Source organism: Aethalodelphis obliquidens, unplaced genomic scaffold (genome assembly GCF_003676395.1).
Source record: "Aethalodelphis obliquidens isolate GAN/ISIS:26980383/991018 unplaced genomic scaffold, ASM367639v1 scaffold57, whole genome shotgun sequence".
Lineage (NCBI taxonomy): Eukaryota > Metazoa > Chordata > Mammalia > Artiodactyla > Delphinidae > Aethalodelphis > Aethalodelphis obliquidens.
Genome location: NW_020838001.1, coordinates 6,126,402 through 6,141,159, shown reverse-complemented (window position 1 = coordinate 6,141,159; position 14,758 = coordinate 6,126,402). Strand labels below are relative to the sequence as shown.

Genomic DNA, 14,758 nt, shown 5'->3' with positions numbered 1-14,758 from the left:
TCACGTAGCATATACATATTACAGGTTCAGGGCCACTGCCTGAGCAAGGTCTTTGATGTTTTCTAGTGATGGGAGCCTTCAGAAACGTTTAGGCTGCGTATCTTTAATGCCACCTTTTGCATGCTTAGGAAAACGGCATGTCTAAAGTAAATTCTCTAAGTGAACGTAAGTCCTGTTTGTCCTTTCTGTGATTGAATCAGCTGTGTGGTTTTAGAACGGTTTGTTGCATTCCTTAAATTTTTGCTGACCAGCTTAACGATTATGAGCGACAGAATTCTGACAGAAGTGATCCAGAGCTGAGGAGAATTGGCTCAAGTGTTCCTTAGTACAGGCCTCAAGCCCCTATAGTTAGATACACAAGTGTCAGAGCAGTTGGGCAACTTTGAGGAAGTCTTCCTGGGAAGGTTGAGATTCGGTACTGGCTGGACTTATGTTATCATCCAGGTAACTGCTCTTTTGTGTGCAGTCGTCACCATTAACACTGACTGTTACCACTGAAACCTGTCCTCCGCATTTAGATTTTCTGAGGATGTGGTTTTGGAATGTAACTATACAGCTGGGCAGATCTCTGCGGATGTATGTCATGTGAGGCCAGAGTGCACAACTGGAAACACATGGGGAGGCCGAGGTTTAGGGCAGAGGATCAGAGTCCTCTTCAGCGGGAGGCCTGCCCTGAGTGACCCGTGTTGGCCTCTCACTGGGCTCCCGGACTGGCGGGAGCCACACTGACACCGAAATCAGTGCATCTGAGCACGTGTCCGCCCCTCCCCCCACCCCCTTTCTTTTCACAGAAAACAAAGAAACCCAAGGTGGCAGAGTCTCTCTCAAAATCAGATGTCAGTGAAGGTAAGATGCTCAAAGAGGTCCTTATCTTAGCAAAAATAAGGCCATAGGCCTGTTTCCTAAATAAGTTCCTGATGTTGTTTTGTTTTGCTTACTTTGTTCTTTCACAGAAGCCCCAGGACCATCAAAAATGAAGACAGGGAAGCCCGAAGAAACCAGCCTTGATTCTCAAGAGAAGAAAACCACCTTGCCTCCCAGAAGTGCAGGTGGGTCCTATTGAGATGGCAGTGGGCCACTTAGACAGCTGGGAACCTGCGTGGGTGCGTCACGGTTTTGCTGGCGCGAATTCGAGAACTCAAGCTCGTCCTAATGGTGTCTCTGAATAGTTCACTGAGCTCTCTTGGCGGGTAACTAAGAAACAGTTGATTCACCTTAGAGCAGGAGCCCTCTCGGGACAGGAGGGGTGCGGGCACAAATGCCAGTTTTCCTGTGGAGTCTGCACTTGGTGCCAGGCTAACAAGGGGCGCCGAGGCCTGACTCAGGCGTTCCCTAATTTAAGGCTGGGGCTCGCTGTGCACCACGTGTGCACTCGAGCCGGCCTTCCTCCACCTGCTCTTGACCGAGAGCCGTTCCATTTGGTGCATAGTCCAGAATTTAGTGCCTTTGCCTGGAAACTCACTACCTTTAGCAAAGAAAATAGTATTTCACAAAGAAGAAAAGCACAGACTGAAGAGGTAAATAAAGGAGTGTGTGATCCTGTGGTGTAATCGCCCTCCAGAGCGTTCATGGGTTCCAGTACCCCGACACACACCTCAGCCGCCTGGCCTCGGGATCTGGTGTGCGCCATCCCCGGAGCTGGGGCCAGTGCCGAGAACGTGTAGCAGGCCGTGGTGGGCGTGGCTTTGAATACGGCAGCTTCATTTGTCTCTAGGACTTGGCGGTTGAGATAACGTGTTTCAACATTCATCCCCAGAAAGCAGGAGGGAAATTCCTGGGATTAATGAACTTCTGAGGATGTGACATCTGGAATAATCTGTAGTCCCAGCTTTAAAGTTTTGGGCTTTTCATTTTTCCAGCAGCACAGGGGAGCTCTTCCGGAAAAGCCGGGAAGCCTCCGTGTGGAGCCATGAAGAGGTCCATCGCCGACAGCGGAGAGTCAGAAGCTTACAAGTCCCTTTTCACGACCCACAGCTCCGCCAAGCGCTCCAAGGAGGAATCGGCGCACTGGGTCACCCACACATCCTACTGCTTCTGAGGCCCAGGGCGCGGCCTCGGCGCACCCCACAGCTCGGAGCCGGCGTGGCAGGGCAAGACGGGGGCTCGGTGACCCTGCCGGCCCCACCCCGTCACCCTCTCCACTCGCCTCCCCCAGTGCGCGTGGACCCGCCCACGGCCGAAAGCACGCTGGCCGCACTATTTATGCTTAAAATAATTAAAGATGCCAGATTCCTCATGGGTATGTGGTTGGCTCATTTTGACTCAGACTCTTATGGTTTTGCTCGCGGTGGTTAATTAATTAAACAAGCCAAGTGAAACCGAACTTGAGGAAGGGCGAGTTTGAAGTGCATTCCGCCTGCAGGGCTGTGGGCTGTAGGAGGGGTCGTCTTGGCGCCAGGGAGGGGACTGAGGGGGCTTCCTTGCTGATCGCCTTGATGAGAGAGGAGGTTTAGTTGGCACCCGATGATTTCGTACGAAAATAAAGTAAGTCTAAAGTCTGCTCTTGTTCTCATCTCTGTATTTTTCTCCTTTCTTCCCCGAACGTTGAGTAAGAAAATTGCAGCCATTGCACTGATAGCGATTGTAGTTCTATGACATCATGTCAATTCCACTTTCTCTCTCAGCAGAAGATTATAAAAGGGGGAAACTGTGCATAAAATTGGTGTATCTTACCCATAAAGTGTATTGAAGTGAATAATTAATGAAATTCTCCTATGAGACTAAGAATCAGGAACATCCAGGTTCAACACTGCCTTTCTGGAGACAGTTGTATCATTCAGATGGTTCTTTATACCAGATCCAGGGCCCTGGTTTCCATGAAAAAGCAGGCAAAGGAGCTGGGGGAGGAAGGTCGGAGGCGGGAGGGAGCAACCTCAGAGGGAGGATTCTGGGGAGGGGGTGGAGAGCCGAGCGCAGCCTGCTCCGTCCCGGGTCCTGTGCCTCAGCGGGGTGGGAAGTTGGACCTGAGGACGTGTTGACATTGTGAATATAGAGGAGTTTTATCAGAATGACACTAACATCAGTGAATTTCTGTTGTGGACTTTTCCAGAACAAACCTGAAAATTATCTATTTTCTTTCCCAGATCAGCATTTATATACCTTTACATACAGATAAGTCTGGTTATAATAGCCGTGCCTATTTCCTAATCAATTCTTGGGCCTCGCGCCCCCGTAAGCCCTGCACAGATGCTCTTGGCAGGGAGCCCCACATCCCCACCCCAAGCTGGGGGAGGATGTGCCCCAGGGCAGTCTGTGCCGCCGGATCCCACTCTCCGTCTCTCCTCCTGGTTTCAAACCATCTCACAGAACTTCATCACTCAACACAGTTAGAGGCACAGGGGAGGCACCCAATGGACCCTTGGTTATATCCAGCAGAAGGCTTTATTCCCCGGGAATAAGTGTGAATCAGGTGACCCAGCGGAACAGGTACAAGCCCTGCGTTCCATTAGTCGGGACTTTTTGTTTCATGTCATTTTTAGAAACTGATGGTTTCAAGTGCACTGGCCGTTGAGCCCTGGCTGTACTCCTGGCAGCGGCCTCTGTTGTCCTGCAGGCTGTGTCCCTCTCGCCTCAGAGTCTTCACACCTGCCTGGACGTCAGCCACTTCCCCATCTTACCCAGCCAGCTCCTGATCATCCCACGCGTTCCACCTGAATGTCTTTTTCAGGAAAGCCTTCCTGCCTGAACCAGCCTAGAGCTGCCCCCTTGTGTTCTCTTAAAGCTCTCTGTTCTTATCACAAATGTTATTTTTTTCTTTTTTGGCCACACCGTGCAGCATGCAGGATCTTAGTTCCCCAACCGGGGGTTGAACCCGTGCCTTCTGTATTGGGAGCGTGCAGTCTTAACCACTGGACCACTAGGGAAGTCCCCCATCACAACTTTTTTTTTTTTTTTTTTGCGGTACGCGGGCCTCTCACTGTTGTGGCCTCTCCCATTGCGGAGCACAGGCTCCGGACGCACAGGCTCAGCGGCCATGGCTCACGGGCCCAGCCACTCTGCGGCATGTGGGATCTTCCCGGACCGGGGCACGAACCCGTGTCCCCTGCATCGGCAGGCGGACTCTCAACCACTGCGCCGCGCCACTAGGGAAGCCCAGCCTTATCACAATTTTAATGAAATAAATGATACTCTTAATTAACTCAGGCATTGCACACTCAGGTGAAGTCAATGAGTGTAACTGTGAGGCGATAGGGAGTGGTGGGGACTGTGGAGAAAACATGGCCACCTAGAGGGGCGGTTGCTACTCAACTCCAGCAGAGAGGGGCCCCCGTGTTACCAGATGGTCCATACTTTTCAAAGGAAACTTAGTTTCCTTTGAAATCTGGCCTTTTTAAATGAAGCCCTCCCCCCACCGACATTTAAATATTGGCAAATAATCATTTTCAGAAACAATGTAGGCCAAAATACATCAGTGGCTCCTAGTCTGTAGCCTCTGTTTTTTTGGTTGTTTTTTTTTTTAGCCTCTGGTTTAATATCTTTCTTTCCCACTAGGCTCTCAGCTCCACAGGGACACATGCCTGGGCTGCTCTGCTCACCACAGCATCTGCAGTCAACAAATAGAAAAACAAAAATAGATGGACTCTCCCAGTAGAGCATGAGGGTCAGAAAGAACATAGTGGCAAGGAGATGGCCTTCTATCACTCCCCCGCCTCTCTTTTTATTGCCCTCTGGAAATTTCGCTATTTCCCTTTAAGCCCTACTCCCAGGCAACCCCTGCGAGCCTCTTTATCCTCTGCCCTGAAGTCATCACATTGGCCAGAGCTGGTTCTGGTTCAGGGCCTTTGTGACATCACCAACCCCCCAGCCCAGCCCTGGTTCCCAGTCTCCGGGTGCAAGGGCAGACCAACCCACCATGAGCCACTTTGTCCCCCATCTCTGCTCACCATGCGGACACTGAAATGGTTCTTGTTCTTTCCTCTGTGCCTCTCCTGCGGCTATGCCTTCACGTTTTCTTCTCTGAGAGATAAAGCCAGAGAACCCCAGGAGAAGGCGCCTTGCGGAGCGCGCTTTCGAATTCGGCAGAGTCTCCCAGAGCACGCCCAAGGCTGGCTTGCGAGCAAGTGGCTCTGGCCTTTCTTTGTTGTCGTGCTGTATGTGATGCTAAAGTTTCGAGGAGATAGTGAGACGGGTAAGGTAAGGATGGCTCCGTACTTCCCACCACGTTGATTGCACCGCAGAAAGCTTAGACTCTGGCTGTTACAGGCAAGACGGTGAAGTACAACGAGCATGAATACAGAGTACCTACTTCTGGTCCTGAGAAACATTGGCTAACTCACTTCCCGACGTGTCCTTAGGGAGGATGGGAGATCTTAACTCACAGAGGTGGGGACTCATAGTTGAAGACCACCTTCTGTTTACTGGGCAACTAAAGCCTTGGCTCAGTAGTTATCCTGTTAAATCAGATGTTTCAAATTGAGGATAGATTCAAGAACTTGGCGTGTTTCAGGTCAACATTAGTTATGGAGGCAGACTCACTGCCCCTGATTTTTAATTTCCCTAGCGTTTGAGTCATTACAAGTTGCTGAACTGAATGGAAATGGTATCATTTCCCAGGTAAAGGAAAAGACCTGTCATAAAGCATCAGAGGTGTAAAGAGGTAACAGCCTGTCCATAAAGTGGCTGAACAGCTCTGAGAAGAGGAAGGGAGAGAAATACGGCAGCATGTTCGCTCCTGGACAAACCCCCCGCTTCAGGATTCTGTGTCCAAACTGATGGGAGCAGGGGTTGGCAAACCTTTTCTGTAAAAGGCCAGATAGTTGATATTTTCAGCTGTGCAGCCCATTCAGTCTGTGTTGCAAGGACTCAACTCTGCTGTTTGAGCATGAAAGCAGCCGTAGACAGTATGCAAATGAACGAGCCTGGCTGTGTTCCAATAAGACTTTATTAACAAGAAAAGCTGGTGGGCCAGATTTGGCCATCGTTTGCCAATCCCTGGGCTAGATCAGTGCTAGAGCCAACTTCTCTTAGGTGAGCCCAGCTCTCTTAGAATTGTGTCAAAACCAGCAACATCAACAGTATTATTCACCCCGAATATCTTCCTTGACAGGAGCAGAAGAATCCTCCGGCCCTTCGAGGCTATTCATTACGCTCTCCAACAAAGAAAAATCAAAATGCTTCCCCCAGCGAAGACCATGCATTCAATATCCTAACCCAGCTCGAGATGGACCTTGTGAAATTCATGTCCAAGGTGCAGAATCTGAAAGCCGCCATGGCAACAGGCGGTAACCTCAAGCTTCTCAACTCAGAGATGCCTGCAGCCCCACACAATAATATTACAATATATGAGATATGGGGAGAAGAAGACTCCGAGTGAGTGGATTTGTGTGTCAGAGTAGGAGAGAAAAATTTGAGTGTTTACAAACCATAGGCAAACTAGTAAAACTATTCTGAAGAAAAAGAATTCTCGAATTTGGGGCCTTTTTCCTTTCTGTTTTTTTAACCTTGAAAAAAGTGTGAGACCAGTAGCCATAGCAGTTATCGTTTTGTTTAACTGTTGTTTTTTGTTTGTTTGTTTGTTTGTTTTTACATCTTTATTGGAGTATAATTGCTTTACAATGGTGTGTTAGTTTCTGCTTTATAACAAAGTGAATCAGTTATACATATACGTATGTTCCCATATCTCTTCCCTCCTGCATCTCCCTCCCTCCCACCCTCCCTATCCCACCCCTCCAGGCGGTCACAAAGCACCGAGCTGATCTCCCTGTGCTATGCGGCTGCTTCCCACTAGCTATCTGTTTTACGTTTGGTAGTGTAGATATGTCCATGCCTCTCTCTCGCTTTGTCCCAGCTTACCCTTCCTCCTCCCCATATCTTCAAGTCCATTCTCTAGTAGGTCTGTGTCTTTATTCCTGTCTTACCCCTAGCTTCTTCATGACATTTTTTTTCCCTTAAATTCCATATATATGTGTTACCATACGGTATTTGTCTTTCTCTTTTCGACTTACTGCACTCTGTATGACAGACTCTAGGTCTATCCACCTCATTACAAATAGCTCAATTTCGGGCTTCCCTGGTGGTGCAGTGGTTGAGAGTCCGCCTGTCGATGCAGGGGACACGGGTTCGTGCCCCGGTCCGGGAAGATCCCACATGCCGCGGAGCGGCTGGGCCCGTGAGCCATGGCCACTGAGCCTGCGCGTCCGGAGCCTGTGCTCCGCAACGGGAGAGGCCACAACAGTGAGAGGCCCACGTACCGCAAAAAACAAAAACAAAAACAACAAATAGCTCATTATCATTTCTTTTTATGGCTGAGTAATATTCCATTGTATATATGTGCCACATCGTCTTTATCCATTCATCCGATGATGGGCACTCAGGTTGTCTCCATCTCCGGGCTATTGTAAATAGAGCTGCAATGAACATTTTGGTACATGACTCTTTTTGAATTATGGTTTTCTCTGGGTTTATGCCCAGTAGTGGGATGGCTGGGTCATATGGTAGTTCTACTTTTAGTTTTTTAAGGAACCTCCATACTGTTCTCCATAGTGGCTGTATCAATTTACATTCCCACCAACAATGCAAGAGGGTTCCCTTTCCTCCACACCCTCTCCAGCATTTACAGCAGTTATTGTTTTGTTCTTGCCTTCCTCACTTCCTCTAGAGTGGAGGGTGGTGAGAAGTGCATGGACAGAGGCATTAGTGTAGGGTGACATTCTTGGCCACTGTGCCATGGCCCTTGTAGAATAAGTCTTTTGGGAAATTTGTGGTAAGATGCTGATATTATTTTCTTAATAACTATCTTTACAGTAGCTATTTTTGCAAAAGACAGAACCTTTTTTTATCTTTATGATTTATTATATTACAAAGGACAACTTTATAGGTTTTAAAATGAAATAAAATAAAAAATTATTGTTAGGAGGTGTGTGTGTCAAGGGGATGGTGGATTCTAGAATCATTTCATTTTCTTACCACCAGAAAAGTCATCTTATTCATTCTGTCTCATGGGTCCCATGCATTGACTTTTCTACTACAAAACTAACAGTTACATGTGTCTAAGTGGATTCAGAGAAATGGAGAATCAAACCATGTTTTAATGTAATTCAGATATAGATGAGCTAACCAGGGGTTCCCAAATTGGTCAATATGAATATTCTTTATGATACTTATTTAAAATATGGGTATTTGGGCATGTTTGTATGGCTAATGGAAACTACACTTACTCCAGGCTGTTCTGTTAGCTCATGACCTCTAATCTAGGCCAGCCTGGTAGTTTTAGAGACATGCAGGGACTTCCCTGGCAGTCCAGGGGTTAAGACTTCACCTTCCAATGCGGGGGGTGCGGGTTTGATCCCTGGTCAGGGAGCTAAGATCCCACATGCGCCTAGTGGCAAAAAAACAAAACATAAAACAGAAGCAATATTGTAACAAATTCAATAAAGGCTTTAAAAAAAAATGGTCCACATCAAAAAACATCTTAAAAAACAAAAAAGAGAGACCTGCAGGTGCAGGCCTGGGCAGAGACGTCAGCTATGCGAGACCATGGAAATTCCCTTATTTCCACTTCAGTCCAAATTAAAGTGGGCTTGACTCTCCATCACCTTCCTTCCCAGCCATAAAGAGTTCAAAGAGTTCATCCTCATCGTCGGAGCACAGTCCTCAGGGTCAGTCGCACATACGTGTTCGGGAAGAGACCTCAGATCAGAGCCGGCCATCTCTTCCCCTCTCGTAACTGTGACGCTACCTTTGAAAAGTGGTCCCTGAACCCTTTACTTTTTGCCGAAACTTCAACTTCCAGGATGTGGAAAAACTGGAAGGAGCTGAGACGCCTCCTTTGTGCCTTCTGTTCTCTTTCTGGGTGTTTTCAAGCAAATGGGACTATGTGAGTTATTTTCACAGCACATTCTGAAGAAATGCAGATAAGGAAAAAAGACTTTGGTTTTAACCTGTGATGTCAACATGGGGCACATTTTAGATTAGAATAGAGATAATGTAAAGGTTGCCAAACCGTGGCTCATGGGCCGGATCAGCCCACGGCCGGTTTTTGTACAGCCCATGAGCTAATAATGGTTTTTATACTTTTAAATGGTTGAAAAAAATCAAATGATGAATTGTATTTCATGACATGAAAATTACATGAAATTCGGGAATTCCCTGGCGGTCCAGTGGTTAGGACTCTGCACTTTCACTGCCGAGGGCCTGGGTTCGATCCCTGGTCAGGGAACTAAGATCGGCAAGCCACGGGGTGAGGCCAAAAAAAAAAACCGAAAAATTACACAGTGACCATAAATAAATTTTTATTGGAACACAGCTGTACCCATGTACATATTGCCTATGGTTGCTTTTGTGCTCTGTGGCAGAGTTGAATTACTGCACAGAAACCATTTTGGCCCCAAAGCTGAAAATATTTACTAACTAGCCCTTTACAGGAAAAGTTTGCCAATCCTAGTTTATGCTAATCTTATTTATATGTTAACAACCAGAAAAGGTGTTCATCGAGAACCAGTGTATTCAATAACCTTCACAAATAGCCCCTCTTTGTCTGATGGGCAAAAATGTAATTTCATATCATATTTTTGTGTCTACTTTTGTCCAGGTCACTACCCGCTAATGAAGGGAATCCTAAGAAAGAGCAGAACATCAAAATGCCTTATAGCAAGTCGATCGAGGACATAAATGAGAACGAAATCTGCTGTACAATTGGATTTAGCAATTCCCATAAAATAGCGTCCCGGGTCTTTGCCTCGCCCTAACACAGAGCTTTGCAGACCTCGGCGTTGCCTGGAAAACAGTGTTTCCTCACCCCAGTCCATTTCATGCAATATTTTCAGGCAAAAATGCATTAGATATAGATGGAGAAGCCAGAGCTCCACAAAGCTGCTCGGCTCTGTTGTTCCAGGGTCAGCTCAAACCCCACTGTTACCACACTCCGCAGTGACTCAGCAAATCGTAGCCGCTGGATCGCTGTAGTTGTCTACACCTGCTGTCTCTGTCAGAGGAGGTTCACTCGGGTGGTTGGCAGAATTCGTAGACAAGACCCCTCTCCTGGGGGCCTGAAGGGGCCACTGCCATACGCGAGGTGATGGGTCGTGGGGCCGAGACGTGAGGGCAGCCTTCAGGATCCAAGAATGGTCCCCAGTCAACAGCTAGAAAAGAAACCCGGAATCTCAGCCATACAACTGCAAGAACATGGGCTCTACCAGCAACCAGTAACCTGGAAGAGGCCCCCGAGTCAGAGGGGATCCCAGTCCGGTGAGACCCTGAGCATATGAGGCCACCTACCAGAACATAGACTCCCAACTCACAGAAACTGTGAGATAATAAATGTGTGTAGTGTGAAGCCACTAAGTGGCTTTGTGGTAGTTTATTACACAGCAGTAGAAAATCAATACAGGACACACACACACACACACACACACACACACACACACACACACACACTCTTTCCATCCGCTCTTTCTGATGCTTTGGATGACACATCCACGCTCCCTCTGGCCTAGTCACCAGCCTCTGAACCAGGGGAATGGGACCAAAGGAAATACTGGCAGAGGGTCACGAACAGGGCTACCCTGCTCCTGGAAACCAGAGGTTACAAAGCGTTGGCTCAGGGACCAAACCTCCCCCCACCCCAGCATGTTTGTTTGGCCCTAATCATATTCTCTAACATTTTATCTTGAAATTTGTAGATTCACAGGAAGTTGCAAAGTAGCAGAGTATCTCCTTAGACGCTTGGCCTAGTTTTCCGCATTGGTTTTCCCCAGCGGTTACATCTTACTTGAGTACAGTCACAAAACCAGGAGACTGACATTGCAACAATGTGTGTGGGGAGTTCTGTGTTGTTTTATCCCGGGTGTGGAGGCGTGGACCCACCACTCCACTATCCCAGCAGAGACCCCCAACCCCTGGCAACCACCAATCAGTTTCCATCTCTGTGATGTTTTAAAATTTTTGTTTATTATTTTATATTTATTTTTGGCTGTGTTGGGTCTTCATTGCTCCACGCGGGCTTTCTCTAGTTGCAGCGAGCGAGGGCTGCTCTTCATTGTGGTGCGTGGGCTTCTCATTGCAGTGGCTTCCCTTGTTGTGGAGCACGGGCTCTAGCCACGCAGGCTTCAGTAGTCATGCCTCGTGGGCTTAGTTGCTCCGCGCATGTGGGATCTTCCCGGACCAGGGTTTGAACCCATGTCCCCTGCGTTGGCAGGTGGATTCTTAACCACTCCACCACCAGGGAAGTCCCCAATCTCTATGAGTTTTGTCCTTACAAGAATGTTTATGTGAATGAAATCATACAGTGTGTGACCTTTTACTTTTTAAAAATATTTATATATTTATTTAGCTGCGCCGGTTCTTAGTTGTGGCACGCAAGCTCCTTAGTTGCAGCATGCAGGCTCTTAGTTGCGGCGTGCAGGATCTATCTAGTTCCCCGACCAGGGATCGAACCCGAGCCCCCTACATTGGGAGCTCAGAGTCTTAACCACTGGACCGCCAGGGAAGTCCCCTACAGTGTGTGACCTGTGAGGCTGGCTTCTTTCACCCGACATAAGGCCCTTCAGATCTATCCAGGTAGTCTCATGTGCCAGCACTTTGTGCCTGTCTGCTGCTGAGTCCATGGAACCCTCTGCCTGCCGTGTGGGGGAAGTTTTGGTCTCTTGTAGGTTTCGGTTATAATTACAGAGCTGCTACAAAGAATCGTGTGCAGGTTTTTACATGAACACGCATTTTCATCTTTCTGGTATAAATGCCCCGGGTTGCGGTCGCTGGGTCACATGGGAAATGCATGTTTTGGCTTCCAGTAAGAGTCAAAGATTTAGAAGAAGATACACCCAGGGAACTGCCGCTCTTTCCTCATCCCAGCTACCCGGATCCCACACCCTCCTGCCCTCCACGAAGCCCTGTAGTGACGTGATCAGCCCCTTAGTTTCTGTTTTGTCCTTCCTTTCTCTTGCACAAACGAACAGATGCGTGTGTATTTTCTTATACCCCTTCTTTCCGACGTGAAGGACAGCAAGCTTTCCAAATTCTTTGGGGCTTTGCTTTTTCCACTTAACAGAAGGTTCTTGGAAATCCCTTCGAAGTGGCTCTTAGGGGGTCTTTCTCATTCTTTTTTCCCGCTGCAGAGTGCGCCATTGTGTTTGTCCAGCCCCTGTCTTATATGCGGACATTCAGGTAGCTTCCAGGAGTTTGAAATGACAAATAATGATGCAGTGAATAACCTTGTGCTATGGTGTTGGAGATGTATCTTCAGGGTAGGTTCCTAGGAGTGGGTTTGGTGGGGAGAAGGGTGAACGCATGTGTGGTTTTGTTAGGCATTGCTAAATTTCCCTCCAGAAGGGTGGTGCTGAGTCGCGTTCTCATCAGGGATGCCAACACAGCGTTTCAGCTGCCCGAAACGCCGGTCTTAGAACGCTTTGCACGGCTTGCAGTTACTGAAGATTTCCACTAGGTGGCAGACAAAGCCCGTCACAGGGAACAGCGCTCTAGCTTCCCGAAGATTTCGTTTTAAAGGGCCCTCGATAACAGTCACCTGTGAGTTGAAGTACTAGCTGTCATAACACTTGTATCCCAGTTAGCAACTAGCATTCATTGTACTGGTAGTAATGAAAACATTACTTTGTGTTAACAATGAACATTTGTCGTTTGATTATTCACTCATTCAGTCAAGTATTTGTTCTATGCACTGTTCCAGGCTCTGGGCATGAGGAGATAAAAAGAAACAAACATCTTGCAGGCACAGAGCTTGCATTCCACTGGGGGAGAGACAAGAAACACGTACATAGTCCAACATGTAGGCTGTCAGGTGGGCCCATGTACTACAGAGAAAGGTAAAACAAGGAAGGGGAGCAGGGTTTGGGGGTCAGTGAGTGAATGGTTGCTTAGGATCTTAGTGTGGTCGGGGAAGGGTTGCTGAGAAGCCCTTACTGAAGGGAGTCAGCCCTGAGGACCCACGAGGAGATGAAGAGGACGTAGGAAGAGGAAGTGCAAAGGCCCTGAGGCAGGAGCGCCAGGCCTCAAGGCGAGCTGCTGGGGGTCCCATGCTTGGGCCGAGTGAGGGAGGAGATGAGGTGGGACACAAGGAGCGGGTGCCTTGCAGGCCACCGGCAGGACTCGAGTTTCCCTCCTAAAGAGATGAGGGCTGTGGGGAGACTGTGGAAACCCTCCTTCCCCCACTCCCCGGACAGAGATGCACCCATCCCCCAGGTGTCTCCAAACGGCCCAGCCCCGGCCACTCCTGATCTGGGCTTTGTCGGTCTCTGTTCTCAGGGGCCCTTGGGGGTGGGGGATATGGGGACGACAGGTGGGGGGGAGATGAGGCTTCCTGTGGGAGACGAGCACCTTTCAGGGGCCCTGCTGTGTGACCTCTGCCTTCCATTGTCTTTGGGCCACTTAACAATTCTGTAAACTGTAGAAAATGGGTAATACACGAAGCCTCGGTGTTTATCAAAATGCAGGTGGATCTCATGTAAGAGACGCAGTTAGGTGTGCAGCTGTCTGTCTGTCTGTCCTCCCGTCGGCTTCCGGTCCTTTGAAGCCTCCTCTGAACCTGCTGTACCGTCCTACTGGCCCCTCCTTAACCAATGAGTTGAGTCACGTTTTTGACACATGATCGTCTTATATCGCATGAGTCGTGAGTCTGCCGCTTCAAAAGTTCCCTTTCCCGGTGCCCCGAGCCCTTCTCAGCCACGGTGCGGACATGAAGACACCTCTAGCACGTTACCCCAGGAGGGGAAGAAATTAGATTCCCTTCCATTTTGAAAACCCATAAAAAGGAAATGTGATGGAGAGGAGGGGGCAGTGGCTGTGGGAGGACCCGCTGCGGCCCAGGCTCTCCTGTCTTCCGTTCTCTAGGTGTCAGGGACACCCAGGGGAGGGGGCCCAGCGGGGACCTGCCCGAGGGTGGTGACCCGGGAGATGGAGCACCCTGGAGGCAAAGGGGAGGCTCTGAGCTCCTGAGGGCAGAGCCTGGTCTCACCCTGAGCACCCCCCGCTCCTCCCAGCAGACCCTCGCTGCCCGTGCAGGCGAGAGGGAGGCCTCCCCAGCCCTGAGGTCACTCCTGGCGCCCTCAGGAAAGCGCTTGCCTTTACTGGGCAAACCTCCGGGTTCCTTCAACTTGAAGAGCCCGCGAGTCTGCTCAGTACGTTTCCTCCCTGCCGTGTGTGGACTTAGACATCAGGCAGACGCTGCAGGAGCTTTGCCTCTCACTCGGACCAGTGCCTTCCGGCCGCTTCGTTCTTCCAGAAACACCCTCTCCCCTCCACTCACTCATCCTTCCTTCCGTCATTTATCTGTCCGTCATTCAACCAGGACTCAGGAGCATCTCACTGTGCGGACATGGCAGTGGGTGCAGAGGATACAGGGATGAGCGAACGTGGACCACAGGGAGACCCACCTCACACACCTCAGAGGCTGCTCTCGAGAAAGAAACTGTAAAATGGTGCAGCCACCGTGCAGAACGGTATGGAAGTTCCCCAAACACTTAAAAATAGAATTTCCATATGATCCAGCAAATCCTCTTGTGGGTATAAAACCCCGAGAATTAAAAGCAGGATCTGGAAGAGATGTTTGCACACCCAGGCTCATAGCAGTGTTGTTCACAACAGCCAAGAAGTAGAAGCAAAAAAATAAATAAATAAAAATAAATAAAAAATTAAAAAAAAAGAAGTAGAAGCAACCTAAGTGTCCATGGATGGATGAATGGATGGACAAAATGTGTCTTATACATGCGTTGAGTATTATTCGGCTTCAAAAAGGCCAAGCACCCTCTGGGCACCAGGAATGCAAAGGTAATCAAATCCTACAGTATTATTGGGGGCTGTCAGACAATTA

At 48.8% G+C, this 14,758-nt stretch overlaps 2 protein-coding genes across 3 annotated transcripts in view; both read left to right on the top strand.

The window, feature by feature from the left end:
• The window catches only part of RTF2 (replication termination factor 2), a 40,404-nt gene extending 37,906 nt beyond the window's left edge, over positions 1–2,498 (top strand). The window contains exons 7-9 of one of the 2 annotated variants that reach the window (XM_027086939.1): positions 792–846; positions 954–1,049; positions 1,860–2,498. In XM_027086939.1, the coding sequence (XP_026942740.1) occupies positions 792–846; positions 954–1,049; positions 1,860–2,038 (330 nt within the window). In that variant the 3' untranslated portion in view covers positions 2,039–2,498. The remainder of the gene's footprint in view (positions 1–791; positions 847–953; positions 1,050–1,859) is intronic. The other variant, XM_027086940.1, reaches the window with a different exon arrangement.
• Positions 2,499–4,228: 1,730 nt separating this feature from the next.
• On the top strand, positions 4,229–6,543 carry LOC113609443 (protein FAM209B-like). Its single transcript, XM_027086639.1, has 2 exons — positions 4,229–5,133; positions 6,047–6,543. The coding sequence occupies exons 1-2, from the start codon at positions 4,627–4,629 to the stop codon at positions 6,311–6,313; spliced, it is 774 nt and encodes a 257-aa protein (XP_026942440.1). The 5' UTR covers positions 4,229–4,626; the 3' UTR covers positions 6,314–6,543.
• The last annotated feature ends 8,215 nt before the right edge of the window (positions 6,544–14,758 follow it).